General features: G+C 34.3%; 1 protein-coding gene across 2 annotated transcripts in view; it reads left to right on the top strand.

Annotated features, from left to right (window-relative positions):
• Net1 (neuroepithelial cell transforming 1) overlaps positions 1-14,950 on the top strand; it is a 36,414-nt gene extending 21,464 nt beyond the window's left edge. The window contains exons 1-10 of one of the 2 annotated variants that reach the window (XM_004854513.4): positions 4,055-4,324; positions 8,514-8,621; positions 9,028-9,195; positions 9,576-9,638; positions 9,958-10,054; positions 10,173-10,249; positions 10,890-11,147; positions 11,579-11,749; positions 12,705-12,891; positions 13,072-14,950. In XM_004854513.4, coding sequence (XP_004854570.1) covers positions 4,232-4,324; positions 8,514-8,621; positions 9,028-9,195; positions 9,576-9,638; positions 9,958-10,054; positions 10,173-10,249; positions 10,890-11,147; positions 11,579-11,749; positions 12,705-12,891; positions 13,072-13,478 — 1,629 coding nt within the window. In that variant the 5' untranslated portion in view covers positions 4,055-4,231 and the 3' untranslated portion in view covers positions 13,479-14,950. Of the gene's footprint in view, positions 1-4,054; positions 4,325-8,513; positions 8,622-9,027; positions 9,196-9,575; positions 9,639-9,957; positions 10,055-10,172; positions 10,250-10,889; positions 11,148-11,578; positions 11,750-12,704; positions 12,892-13,071 lie in introns of those variants that run through there. The other variant, XM_004854512.4, reaches the window with a different exon arrangement.
• The last annotated feature ends 471 nt before the right edge of the window (positions 14,951-15,421 follow it).

Raw genomic sequence — 15,421 nt, 5'->3', positions numbered from 1 at the left:
GATGTAGTGGAGATGACCACTCCCACCTTTTGTATCTTGGACCATATGTAGGGGTGAAGTCTTAGGGACTGTTACTTGGCTGCTCCTACCATAATAACTCAACATTATGAAGGATCTACCACCACTTTTTCAAGGCTTTTGAAGCAGTTAAGAAAAGCCAACCAACTCTATAATCCTTAAAGTTAGTATTGCCCTCTCTCTTATTCATTTTCCATCACTAGTACATAAACCACTGCCTTACTGCTACATGATCTCATTCTAGAGTTCCATGCTGTGTGTGTCTCTAGGGCCATTTTCACTGTCAGTGTCTTAGCCTAAGTTTCTTCCAGAAATCAGGGCCTGAATTGCAGTCTCATTGACAGGTATTCTACCTTGAGGTGTGATTGCAAAGATTGGGGTGCAGAAATAAAATAGAGGCTTATTTGGTGCCTGTAATTAAGTCACCACTATGAACAACTGGAGTTGGTCTTGCTGGGACCCATTGAAGAGCCAAGTAAAAGATACCACAAAACTGTTTTCTCTAGAGTTTAAAGAGGGGAGCTTATTATCCACTAGCCCGTATGCTCCCTTAGTCAGTGGTGGTCCTTGGGTCACTCATCCCTGACACTTCTAGGTTATGCATGACAAATTCCACACAGCAATATCCAGTAAGCACAGGTAGAAGGGAAAGGATATTTAATGCACCTGAGGCAAGGTGCTATGAAGCCACAGCTGTGAGGAAACTGGCTGCTACAGCAATGACTGAAGTCAGAGTGGGCTGACAAAAGAGGAAGCTGGGCTTAGGACATAGTAAAGTTTTTGTCTTCAGTTTGGGCCCTTAGCTAAAGTTCAGGGAAAATAAGAGGAATCCCACCCAACATGCTATTTATATAAGGACAAAGCTCTGATGTTATACTGAAAATTATTTGTTGCCCTGTGTACTTAAGTCACCACTCACAGAACATGCATCCTGTTTGCTCTTTGCTTTGATAAAAGAACTGTTGCTTTGAAAATACCAAACCTCTTAGCTTACGAAGGCCAGTTTGAATTTTGGTGGTGGGAGCGGTACCAGGGATCGAACTCAGGACCTTGCGCTTGCCAGGCAGGCACTGTGCCGCTGAGCTGCATCCCCAGCCCTAAGACTACTTTGTATATGTACTTCTTTTTCATAGTATTTAATTGCTCTGAATTGATCATTTTCTAAGCCAAATTCTTAGTAAAGCTTGGAGACAAATTTTAATTCAAATGACTTTTAAAAACTCAGATTCACATATAACTTCATTACTTATTTCTTTCATAACCATTTGAGTCCAAATATGTATCTTTTTTTCTTTTTTTAACTTACTACTAGGTATTTTGGAACTGTGATTTCTCAAAAGTTCCAGTATCAAATAAATGCTTTTTTTTAGTAAGATTTCTCTTTTTAATCTATTTTTAGTGAGCTACATAGTAATATTTGTAGTTTCACCTCTAGAGTTTTAAACTGGAACTATTTTCTTAAATATGGAAAAAAAGACCTTAAAATGTTTCTTATAAACTGTGGAATCTTTTCATACATTTAAAGTGATTTTTAAATACATGTTTTATTTAGGAATACAAAATATGAAGACTATATAAAGGCTGAAAATTTAAAGTTTATCATTCATGGTTAGAAGATCATTTATAGGGCTGGGGATTTAGCTCAGTGGTTCTGGTGCCTGCCGTACAAGCACAAGGTCCTGAGTTCGATCCCCAGTACCAAAAACAAAAAAACTAACAAAAGATCATTTATGTAACCATATATATACATACATACATACATATATATATATTTCTTGCTAACACAGTTGGAAAAAGTAGGTTGGCAACTGTATTTCACAATATTCCATTAGAGGGCAGCAAAGAACTAGATTTTGTTTTCTATTTACCCGTATAATACAGTTTTCCTATCCTAACTGCCAACTGTTTATTGTTTCAGATAAAAGTAAATGGAAATAGTACCTAAGCCAAAGGAAGTAATGATTATTCTCAAGCTCAGATTTATTTCTCAATTCCAAACTATTTTTTACTGGGGGGGGGTGGTAAGTAGCCTAAGAAACAATGTTTATCTAGTTTCCTCCATCTTTAATAATAATAGATAATAATAAGTATATAGAGTGGATTAAACAAGATAGCATGCATAAAGCTCTAGCACGGAGTAGGACCTTAAATTTCCCTTCACTTTTTCACTGGCGTCCTTGAGTTTCCTCTTGAGAAAGTTGACGATGGTGAGTTAATAATCTCAGATGACCTTTTCAGCCCCTTTTACACATAAAATGAAACTAAGAGTTTAGTGTTGATGAGCTTGGACTTTTTTTTTTAACTGTGTCTATTACCACTAGACCCTATTTGGTTCATGTAGGCTTTCTATTTGTTTGTATAAAGACTTCTACTTTTATCTCTTGGGTCCCTGGCTAAAACAGTAAAGTGAAAGCTATCTCTTCCCCTCAATATCTTGGCCTCACTTCAAACAGAATTAAATGGAAAAATGGTTTTGAGAAAGACATTGGGTAAGAGACCCATGAGAACTGCCTGGCACCTTCTTTCCTCTCACTATACATAGTCCTTTTCCCTTATGAGACCAACTGCCCATAAATTATTGGCTTCACTTGCACCATTTTTAGCAGATAAATTTAACTGAACCAGACTGCTTACTAACCTGTTCTTATTACCTCCGGTAACCTAGGCAGATCTATTTTCTTACCTGTAAAATTAAGGAACTGGAGTCCACAATGTCTAGGTGCTTCCACTGTAATGTTATATGGAAAAGTCTTCCACAACCAGTTGTCTGGTCTTAAGGCCAGCAATATTACACATATTGCCCAAGAGTGATTGAATAATGAAGAATAAATGATGACTATAACCAATCTCTACTATGTAAAAAAAATAAACTCCAAGCAGAAGGATGAATCATTAACACCATCTTACATATAAAACACATTGGTAGTTAACCAAGGGCAGTGGTAGCCTCTCCTACAATACCTAGAACTATGTGGGCAAATCTTAGTAATTTTATAGATTATTTATTAGCAGTATTTGTGACCACTACTCTTCTCAATTCACTCTTCAGTCCCTATAATCTTCTTGTTTTTATTCCACTGAACTAGCACATTTGAGATCTTCATTAAACTTGTAATCAGTAAGGGATTTTTTCTTATCCTCCTTAACCTCTTTGGCATAATTAACACCATTTATTTCCTTGGCTTCTTGCTTTTCTTCTTCCCCTCTATTCCTTTTACAAAATTCCCTTTCCCTAGGCATTCCTCCAAAGTTGGATCCTTGGTCCTGTGTTTTTTTGGTCTAGATTTTCTCTCCCAGGCATCTCATTCATTCCCAAGGCTTTTCATTCTGATCTCTACCTGCCTCTCCAGACTAGATCTACCTCAGCCTCTTTTCCAAACCCTTGTTCAACATTTCCAACTGCCAGCTGAACAATTTCATTTACATATTCCGCTGCTGTTTTAGACTCAGTATATATAAAATGAAACTTAAAATTTTATTTTAAAATGTGTTCCTCCCTATTTCTTTATTTGCATTCATAGTTAATGCCTGTGTTTAGTACTCTGGGAGGCTGAGGCAGGAAGGTGGCAAGTTTGACCCCAGTCTGAGCAACTTAGTGGTAAGACCCTACCTCAAAAGACAAAAAAGAGATAGGGATAGGGATATAGCTCAATGTGAAGGTCCTAGGATCAATCCCCAATACCACAAAAATTAAGACAAATTAAAAAAAGATAAAGTTGCACCCTCTAAATTCTCTCCTAGGCAATAGTTTTATTTTTTAAAAAGTTCCCTGTCTGTGACTTAGTACAGTAGATAACAAAGTTTTTCTTTGAGAATGCTTTTTTAAATCCGGGAGAAATACTAACCCAGCATCTTTGGCACCTGCCCTCTTCCTCTAGAAACTCCAAGCCTACTGATAAAGAGCTTTCTCGTGCACAGCTCATGCTGAGAAGCCTAGGTGTGCCCTGCTGTCAGCTAGTGTCACGTGGGTGTTGGGCCCCGCCCCGGGAGCGCACAGGCTACGGCCCCACCCCCTGGAGCCCTGAGGTCTGCTTGCCTGCTTCCTAGGCTCTCAGAAGCGGCTTGTTCTGCCTGTAGCAGGAGGCGTGGGCGCAAGGCTGCCTTAGGAGGCTGAGTCCTCGGAAGAAAAGCCCATGCGCCTCGACGTTGCTTCTGACAGGGCTGATTCACGTGTGTAATAATGCGAAAGAGTGGAAGGGATACTTAGTAAAGCATGGTGGCCCATGATGAAACTGGAGGTCTCCTACCTATTAAAAGGACTATACGGGTCCTAGATGTTAATAACCAGTCCTTCAGAGAACAAGAGGTAAGATGGAGAGAACCAGGCCAAAGGAATGTTTTCTAGCTGTTTAAGAGTTGCAACAGTTTATTAACTATAATTTTAAATTTATTAAAACTTAAAAGAAGTGATTTATATGCGTTTGACGTTGTTAAGGAACTGTGGTATAAATTTAAATAAATAAGTTTATTCATAAAGTAACTTGAATATACTTAACTTGTATGTAAAAAAAAACTTAAAATGTGCCTCGTTAAATATTTGTGTCATATTTGTGATACTTAATATGTTGTACTTTAACTTGAATGCTTAATATGGCTCTGTGTGTGTTTTAACTTGAATTTATATATTTATATTACCAAATCTTAGGAATGCTTTGAGTAAAAGAAAAATAAAAGATCTCTAAGTTAATTTTACTGAACAAATTGCTAATAAAGTACTGTTTGATGTGGTGTGCATGTTTTTCTTTCCACAGCTATTGTTAGTTCATTGTGTACCATTTTTTTCTTCAGAAAGGGTGTGCTAAAATATTTAAACCAATGAAACATTATTCTAATCCTCTGCAAATTGTCTAAAATCAAAAGTCGTTTTGGCTTTTTAAAATACGAACATTATCAAAATCAAGTTATTTTATGTCATTTTAAATAATCTTGATAGTTGATTTTATACTATTTTTTAAAATAGTATATAAAAACTAATATAGCATTTTATACATGGTACAACTGCAATGTATGTATTCTTGGTATTTACTACGTTATCACTTATATGATAGAAATAGTGTTTCTATATTCAACTTCTTACATATAATTTTACATTTTATATATGTAAACTTTACTGGATATCCCAGTAAAGGTGTATGTCCAACATATACTTTTTGGTAGTTAAAGTAGCTACCATTTTTAGGAGGTACGCTTTGCTTTGATGTGGTTTGGCTTTGGTTTTTAGTTTCTGATTGTTTGGTTTTTGCTTATGTATTTCAGTTTTCTCAAATGTATAAGCATTTCCTTTGAGTTTTGGACTATCAAAAACTAACCTTAGGGCTAGGGTGTATCTTAGTAGTAGAGCACTTGCTTAGCCAGGTGTGAGGCCTGGGGTGGGGGCCTTTTTGTCTAGTGTCTCATATGGGCCATGTTTTTGGCATACTTTTATTTCAAAGATTAAAAATAGGAGTGTTGTCAGGGTTTTAAACTAGCAACATAGCCTTAATAATTTGAGTATTTCCACTTCTGAGTAGGAAGGGAAGAAATCCCATGCAGTCATAACTCATTTTTATCTTTTTAATAATAACTTTATATTTTTATTCTGATTTTAAAATGTTTGTCAAGTTAGGAGAGATTATTTATCAAGTGACTCAAAACAAATAAACCCAGACACATACTGATTTTTTTCGAGTGTCATGATTTGACTGACTATAGAAAAGACCCTTCTAAAGTATGCCATCAGAGTAGCATCATCCAGGGGGGAAAAAACAAAACCTTTTTACAAAAAGCTAAATTTACAACAGGATTTTTCCATGTTGTGTATGAAAGCCTGATGTGAAAGCAGATTTCCTATGTTAATAAATGTGACTGCCTATCTAGATATATAATCTGATTAAAAATTAACCTAGATAAACAATATAAACTCAGATTGAGAGCCCTGGGTTTTTTCCCCCTCCAACTGAACTTTAGCCCTGGTGAAAGGTTGCCTACAGTAGAAAGTTCCTTGAGGATGTACACTTCGTGGGTATTCTTTATTTCCACAGATTTTTAGGTTATCTTTTGAGGAGAGTATATAGTTTCAGAATCCACATCTGTTGTTTAAGTTTTTTATATTCACCGTAACATGCTGCCAGCACTCAAAAGTAAATACAACATGATCACCATTATATGAGCCTTACTATTGGTGGTCGTAAATAATTTGTGTTCCTCTTTTCTTTCATTACCTCCAAATATTCTACCTGCATCCTATGAAGAAAGATAAATGTGGGTATAATACCAGTTCTCCAAAAACATTGTCTTAGAAATATGTTTTGTGACAGTGCAAATGTTTATATTCTTAATAACTAGTTCAAATCATTAAAATGGTTCACCAGGATTTGTAAAGAAAAACTACATTTGGTTAAAATTCACATGGGCCAAATCTTATTCTATATTACAAAAGAGATTTGTTTTTCTCTGCCTTTTAGGTGACCCATGAATCTCTAATCCATGTCGCTTTTCCAGCAAAAAAAATATTCATTGAAATTTTTCATTCTTTTGAAGCTTATTCTCTATCTGCCAAACATTCTTCACACATGTCCTTTTAGTAAGGCAGGCACATTATTATTGGGTCCCCAAAAAGCATTTACAAAATGTGTAGATATGTCTCCTTTTCTCCTTTCCCCCGTACATTTTTCCTGACTTAGCGCCATCCTTTCTTACCAAACATTTTAAACTTGATGAACTTTGAAGAGTAATATCTCCATTGTGGAGAAGATTATAGTTGTTTTTAAAGAACATATTTAACTACTAGATATGCTTGGCATAATATCCTGCTACCCTAAAGAGACTGCATAAACAACATCCATAGTAGTTTCAGAAACATGCTTTAGATATATTTACATTTAATTATCTAAAGTCTGTAGTTTTCATTTTAAATGTCACATAATTTTGAATTACCAGGGACTTAATAGTTGTGTACTAATCCTATAACATTAATAATTTTATCATTAATTTGATGTTATATAATAATATTAAAAATTTATTTTCTCCAAACTCAATTACTAATTTCTCCTTTTAAGTTCACTGGGAGGAACACCTTTCCAAAAGACTTTTATATTGAAATTAAATATAGTTTATAATTTACTGGAAAGTCAAATTTGATACACTTTAAGCAAGGAAGAGGAGCTAACCTTTGTTTCCAAAAAGCAGAACAGAACTGACATCTGCTGTGTTTCAAGTTAATGTTGGCATATCTTACTTTGTGAGGTAATTCTATTACCATTCAAACAGAAGACTCTTTGTACTGTCTTTACTAAATGGAAAGGAATGCCTTGTGCTCTCCTCTGCACACCCATGTGTCACTCAGTGTGCACAGTTATGTGAGGTAAAGGCATTCACACATGTCTTCCACCACTGCGCAGTGTGTGCCATTTTGCTACGTATCTCAAAGGTTTCTTTTTCAGTTCATTTAACATGTGCACACGAATGGCTTTATTTCCAAAGTTTACTTTGCAGTTAATGATTTGGGGAATAAGGAAGAGTATTCTACAACTCTATTTCTTAAAGCCTTCAAAGTTCTGAATTTTCTTTATCTACAAGCCTCTTTAGCAGTTCACATTCCTTTCTGATACACATGTATACATTTAAGAGATTTGGTAAGTCTAATTGCTTGGAAGAGACTCGAGTCATTTAAGTTTCTTTCCAAACAATTTTAACTTTTTCTGCCAATTCTTCAGTTGTTTGAAGGGGTTTCTTCATCCCCTTTTATATAACTTTAGTCATGTCAGAGAATTTCTAGAAAAGATACTCTATTTTTTAATCCTCACACAACTTTGTAAGTGAAATTCTGATCTTAGCCCTGTTAATCACTCCCCTGCCTTGGCTTGAACACTGTTTTATCCATTCTAGTATCATACATGTTTAAGGGTTATTCTCAAAATGAAGTAGTTAATGAAATTATATTTTATCTATGGTTTGCTTTAAAAATACAAGTAAAGGGAAAAGATGAAGCAGTTTTTATACAGGAAACTATTGAAAGTGACTGATTGATAGATACATAGGATCTGTTATGGTATTCTCTACTTGTGTACATTTGGAATTTCTTATAATAAGGGTTTTCAAAAAATTTATTTCCCACATTGAATTTAAAAGTTATATACAATCTAGGGCCAGGAATTTAGCTCAGTGGTGCTACGCCTGCCTCACCAAGCGTAAGGTCCTGAGTTCAATCCCGGGTACTGAAAAAAATAAATCAATCAAAAAGTACATAGAGTTTAATTTATTTGTTTTAATGTTACTTTTTCTCCTTTCCAATGATAATATTTGTTATGTTCTCAAAGTAATACTGTATTTTTAATAAGTTATTGTTGTTTAGTAGTGTTCTAATTTAACTGAAGAACATTCATTTTCAGAATTCCATTTTTCTGTATTTTACAGTGTCCAAAAACTTTTGTGAAAGGAGCTTAACTTTGTCCAAACTTGCATGAAATCATTATAGGTAAACACACATTTAATGTAATCTGGTTTTATTTTTACAGGAACCAAGCAATAAAAGAGTTCGACCTCTAGCTCGGGTCACATCCTTGGCAAACTTAATCTCTCCTGTAAGAAATGGAGCAGTCAGACGTTTTGGTCAAACAATACAGGTAATGAAGGGAGGAAGGGAAAGTAATGTAGTCAGGGAACTTTTTATTTAAACCTGAAATTTGTTATTTTCTTTAAGCTGTACAAACCTATCTACATTCCTATACTTAAGCATGTTTTCTTTTTGGAATATACTGATAAGGAATATTATTATGAGAACAATGTATAACCTTACACCAATTTGCATCGTATATCAAAAGACAGTCTTAGGTAGTTTTTATTCCCAAAAAGTAATTTTTGGCTGACAAGTACTTTTAAATGATAGATTGAAATATAAGTAAGGATTGTTTTTAGCATTGAAAAATTCTCAGAGCTTTGTTTTTAAATTGTGTTTCTTCACTTAAAAAATTTTTGTTTTTAAATAACTAGCCTCCAAATCTCATTTTCTCTTTTGTTCTCCTCTTTAAGTCATTTACCCTTCGTGGTGACCACAGATCCCCAGCCTCTGCCCAAAAGTCATCTAGCAGATCAACAGTCCCAACACCTGCCAAAAGAAGAAGCAATGTGCTGTGGTCAGAGATGTTAGACATCAGTATGAAAGAGTCTTTAACCACCAGAGAAATTAAACGTCAAGAGGTAACATTGGCATTAGTTTCAAGTACAAGACCATATTTATTGATAAAGAAAAAAAAACCTCATTTTAAATAATGGGTTCCCAGAAGACTAACAAACTAATTTCCCGTAGAAAAATTGGCTTGCATTTTTGTATTTAAGCAACAACTCATAACATGAAGAGAACATTTTGTGATGGATGGTGATCATCAAATTAAACATCTCTGATGGGTAGAAGTATAAAACACATGGCATCCTCTACTAGCAATCCTATTTTGAATGAGTTTTCAGACTAAATCACTTTAAAAAGAGTTGTTTAAAACAGTTAAATAATGTAAATATCAGTTGTATATAATTTTCCTTTCCCAAAGAATGACCTCTTATGTTTGCTGGATTTTTTTTAGGCAATATATGAAATGTCCCAAGGTGAACAGGATTTAATTGAAGATCTCAAGCTTGCAAGAAAGGTCAGTAAATAATCTTTTATCAAATGCCCTAGTTTTTAAAAATTACATTTCACAAATTCTAAAGAGTAAGTTTCTTAACCTTTAGAATAGGAAAATAGAAATATCTACTGGTGAGTAAGTGCTTTAGATAAAGTTTAGACACATCTCTTCAAATGTGAGTATCAGGAAGAGAACCTTTGAGGGATTAACATATACTTTAACTTCTTTTACTAAATCTGTGCTAGTTTTAGCATAGTTTGCCAAATGCATTCAAATGCAGTTTTTTTTCATGTTTTCTTTGCTTGATCTTTGTGTGACTGATTTCTCCTCCTCTGATTAGGCCTACCATGACCCCATGTTAAAGTTGTCTATCATGTCAGAAGATGAACTCACACACATATTTGGTGATTTGGATGCTTACATACCTCTGCATGAAGGTTAGATGTGCTGCTTAACTGAACTGCAGTTACACAATCAATTTAAAATCTAAACTAATAACATATTGACCTATTTTATAAATAAACCTATTGTTCTTTCTGCTTTTTTACACTTCAGATTTGTTGGCAAGAATAGGAGAAGCAACTAAGCCTGATGGAACAGTGGAACAGATTGGTCAAATCCTTGTGAACTGGGTATGCAGTGAGTTGTTGATTCTAGTTAGTTTCTTATAGATTTGTCATATTACAGTTTGTGTTGTAAGTATAATTTGCAAACAGATAAGGCATTAAAACTAATATGATAATAAGTTACAGTCTTTAAAAAAAAACTTTGGTCATAGTAGTCTGTTATAAACATGTTTGCAAATATGTTTCTACAAAGGCAGAATTCCCTCATTATATTCTGCTAATTATCTTTTGCATTCTTTCGTTTAAATATTGAGTGCCTGCTGGATACCGGATACTGGGAATTCAGTAATGAAAGGCATTTTCTGCAGTTATAACCTTGTGAGGGAAGAGTCAAGCCTATAAATATTGTCAGGGTTAGTGATGAGTATACTAGATGCCCAGGTGTCCTGGGAGCACAAATGACTAACGTCTAAGTGAGGTTGGAGGAAGTAGAAATCATGAGTCTTCAGTCAAATATAGGGAACTTGTAAAAGAGCATTCTGATGTTAGTCCAGAATAGAATTCTCCCTTTATCATCCCCAGGAAAATGTCCACATCTTATTAAAACTCAAGAATAGCTATACCATCATTTGGTGTTTCATGTTCATAGGGTTATTAATGCACTTAACCATAACAAGAATGCATCATACTTTTTTTTTTCCTTCAGTTACCAGGCTTGAATGCCTACAAAGACTACTGTAGTAACCAGCTGGCAGCCAAAGCTCTCCTTGACCAAAAGAAACAGGATCCAAGAGTCCAAGACTTCCTCCAGCGATGTCTTGAGTCTCCCTTCAGTCGAAAACTAGATCTTTGGAGTTTCTTAGATATTCCTCGAAGTCGCCTAGTCAAATACCCTTTACTATTAAAAGAAATTCTTAGACACACTCCAAAAGATCACCCTGATGTTCAGTTTCTGGAGGAAGCAGTAAGTAGTCCAATAAATAAGTCTTCCATTTTTCAAGTCCATGTGTTAGAGTACTTCAGAAGCATGTTTTAGTCTTTCATATACTAAATCAGGGCAGTGAAGTGTTTTGTTGTTTTTAAATACCTGATACATTAGCACACTGTAATAAGGAGATGTGCCTGTGTTGCTGTTACATTTTACATTAGTAGTTTAATTGAGGGACTGGATTTTAATCTGGTGTATACCACTAGCCAGCTTCTGGTTTTGGATAAATCACTCAGTTTGGCTGAGACTGTTTCTTCATCTGTGAACTGAAAGGACTGATTGAGTTGATTTCTAGAGGCCCTTCAAGCTTTAAACTCTACAGTTTCATGTGATGCTTTGCCTTGTAGGGAAGGAAGCAGAAGTTAATATACTGAAGTTGTTCATGAGTTTATTGGGGTAATTTTTAGGTATTGATAATACAAGGAGTTCTCTCTGATATCAACCTGAAGAAAGGAGAATCTGAGTGCCAGTATTACATTGACAAGCTGGAGTATCTGGATGAGAAGCAGAAGGACCCTAGAATTGAAGCAAGTAAAGTACTGCTATGCCATGGGGAGCTGAAGAATAAAAATGGACACGTGAGTGCATTTGAGTACTAACAGGAAATAAGCTTTCCTTTTCCCACACCATTGAACTTTTTGCACATAAATTGTGAAGCAGTATATAAAAACTTCATGAAATGGTAAAGGATTACTGATTTTTATTTTATGTTATCAGCTTTGATAAAGCAAACATTTGTTCCCTGTCATTGGAGAAAAACTAGTATGACTTAAATGTCTCAGAGAAGGATTAGTATTACTTTTTCAGTCTTGAAGCATAAATTTACTCATTTGGGTAGGGGTTCCTTTCCAAGTTGTGTAATATTTACTAAAAAAGCATACTCTTCCAAAAATTTTTTTGAAGACTTTATAATTATGAAAGCAGTTTTTAGCACTATTCAACAAATTTCTATAGATTAAATAAAATCAAGTTTATTTTTTAAATATTAATTGCAAAAGTACCTGGTATTTTTGTTTCATTATGAGCTTTTAAAAAACTACAATTTCTAAAAAAAAAAAAGCCCAATTTCTAAGTTGGAGTTTTTTTAGAAAAAACCTTTTTGAAATCTGATGTCTCTGATTTTTATTACAAGTCTTAATTGTTCTACAAAGGCTTAAATTTGTGTAGACAAAATGGAACCATTAATACTTTACCAGCTTGAATTTTTTAATTGCTACTTTTTAGAAAACTGTGAAATATAATACTGGTTTTTTAAGTCACACTACTACTGATAGTCAGGTCTTTGTGATGCCATACTGTTAAGCTGTTGCTTAACCCTATAGTACATACCAATAAAAAAAAGTTTTGTGTAATCTTGAGATTGAATTTTCCATATAAAATGTGCATAGACTTATTACTAGCTTATGAAATCCTTTATAAACAGGATCTTAGGAAATCAATTTGATAAAATTAATAATGTCAAATCAGGTTTTTAACAGTGTATTTCAGTCACGTACAAAGTTCCATATTGAGCATTTTTTCCAATTTCTACAGAAACTTTACATTTTCCTATTCCAAGATATCTTGGTTTTGACTCGGCCTGTTACACGAAATGAGCGTCATTCTTACCAGGTTTACCGACAGCCAATTCCAGTCCAGGAGCTGGTGCTGGAGGACCTGCAGGATGGGGATGTGCGAGTTGGAGGGTCCTTTCGAGGGGCTTTTGGCAACTCAGACAAAGGTAAAATACCACTTTTAAAATAGTTTAAAGAAACATAAACTAAGAACTAAATGAATTTATTCTTAATCTTTTAAGAATTCTAAAAATTAAATGATTTCCTTTTCTGGTACTTGGTTGAGTTGTCAGGTGCTTCACTGCTAAAGTCTCATTTCCGTTTTTTTTTTCAAAATTTTTTTCCAGCTAAAAATATCTTTAGAGTCCGCTTCCAGGACCCCTCTCCAGGCCAGTCTCACACGCTGCAAGCCAATGATGTATTCCATAAGCAGCAGTGGTTCAACTGTATCCGAACCGCCATTGCCCCTTTCCAGCAAGCCACCAGTCCACCAGAGCTTCAGGATTTGCCAGAGCTCCACGAAGAGGGTGAAGAGAACAACCCTTCTGCCAGGAACCTCCAAGCCCAGAGAAGGCCATCAGTGGTTTCCAGTGTTATGCAGATAGACGGTGACAAAAATGCATCTGAATTCGGTTTTGGTGTACAAGTAGCAGAATACTCCAAGAGTGTAAAGGGACATCGAATGCAATCTGGCTTCCGAAGAGCAAAGGAGAAAGCGCAGTTAAGTGGCAGACAAAAAGAGACCTTGGTGTAAAGGAAGCTCTGTGGATTAACTGGCAGGGAGACTATTTATAAATGTGTACAGTTTTGTTTTTCTTGTAATGGGACTATCAGAGTGTTATTTTGTACCAGTTGTAATATTTTCATGGTTTGAGGTTCTTTTTCCTTTTTAAATTTTATTTTATTTTTTAATGGCAGCTAAAGATATTCAGATTACAATTAAATTACAGACTTTTTTCAAAGATATTTTCTTGGATTACTTAGAACATGCAAGCCTGATATTTTTAAACAGATGAAATATTTATGAAATTAATGAGTTTTCCTGATTCTGGACTCATCATGACTTTTCAGTACCAATCAAATGTGATACTTACAATATCTGCTAAAACTCAAAATTTTTCAAATACTGGAATTATACCGGCATTCTTTGTTAAGCCTTGGATGCCAAATTTAAAATTTTTATATTGACACCTAAAATTTGCATGAAATATATGTTTGAAGTACTTCGAAATTTACAGTGAAATATAGCTTCCTTGGAAAACCGTAAAACTTAATAAGCTTTCCATTTTATCAACTGGAATACTTTATATTATGTTAGGCTTTTATTTTCACTGCACATTCCTCATTTTTCTTTCATTTATCCTGCCAGTTATTTAATTTTTTATTGTAAAGTAGTTTTTAGTATTTGCTTTTATTTTTTTACTTTGGTGCCTTTTTTAATTGGCATGTCTCTAAAAAGTATTTTTCTTCCTGATTAAAATGTGTGTGTGTATATGTGTATATATATATATATATATAAAAATATATATTTGTGGGTTTTAAAATCCTATTAACTTTACCAAGTAAAACCAAGCCATACTGTTTTTGAGCCAATTAAGAAAATTACAGTCTTTAAAGTATAGCATTTCAGGGTAGTGAAGACACATGAAATAACTCAGTATATTTTAGACTACTGAAAGAAAATCACTGCAAGGATTTTGTTGAAAGTTTTAATGTCTGAAAAGCAAGAGGGAAGGTAATTGACTGGTAATAAGTAAAAGAAAAAAAGAGGAAGAAAGAAAGTGGTTTTGTCTTCAAGTAAACAACTCTGGTTGTGCCAGAGTGTGAAAGGAGATAGGAAAAGCTTTACTTGAGGGTGTGTAGTAAGTTGTAGAAGGCTCGAGGGGAAGTGAACTTTTATTTGCTTTGGTTTATTGCAAATAATGGGTTTGAAAAGGAACAAATGTGTTCAGAATTGGACAGTATTAAATCAATTTTGGTGGATTTATTCATAAGGTGGAAAAAAGACTGGTGAACCTTTACTGCAAAATGTTTCCTGGGGAGGGAGGACTGAAGTCCTTTGTCATCACAGGTTTGTATAATGTTGATCAAGTCAGTGTTGACTATTATGTGAAATATATTTGCCAATGGAAATGAAAATTGGAAAAGACTGTAAATAGATCAGTCAAATGATTTCTCTGTATAAATGAATTATACAATTAAAAAAGCACACACAATCACCCTAAAGGTTTCTTGCCTGATGGATATTTTGGGACATCTGCCTAAACATGTTGGTGTGGCAAAAGAGGTAGGTAGTAGCATGCTTCACAATTTATAAAAATCACAAATATATATTAAAAATAATTTTTTTCCATTTTTCAAAAAAGTACAAATTAAAATTAGCCCCAATTTTTTTTTTAAATCACAAATAATCAAATCTTTGAAATTCATTGATGTGTAACATAAAAGTTCAGTTAGGTCAAGTCTTGTGATTCATGTGAAACCTTTTAAGAACACATTTTAATAAAAAAAAGCAATATACAGAAGACAACTGAACATTGGACTCCTTTATGGTTATGATATTAAAGCTATTAGCAAAACATCCTAACTGATTAATTTCACATTTTGATTTAGGTATCTCAGATTCCTCACTTTGGAAATTCAAATTCAGAAGTATAGACTATACCAATGATTGTGATCTATAACACCAGAAAGCAA

Source organism: Heterocephalus glaber, unplaced genomic scaffold (genome assembly GCF_053883595.1).
Source record: "Heterocephalus glaber isolate CG9 unplaced genomic scaffold, H.glaber_assembly_v1.0 deba00001472, whole genome shotgun sequence".
NCBI lineage: Eukaryota > Metazoa > Chordata > Mammalia > Rodentia > Bathyergidae > Heterocephalus > Heterocephalus glaber.
This window is presented reverse-complemented; position numbering and strand designations above follow the sequence as displayed.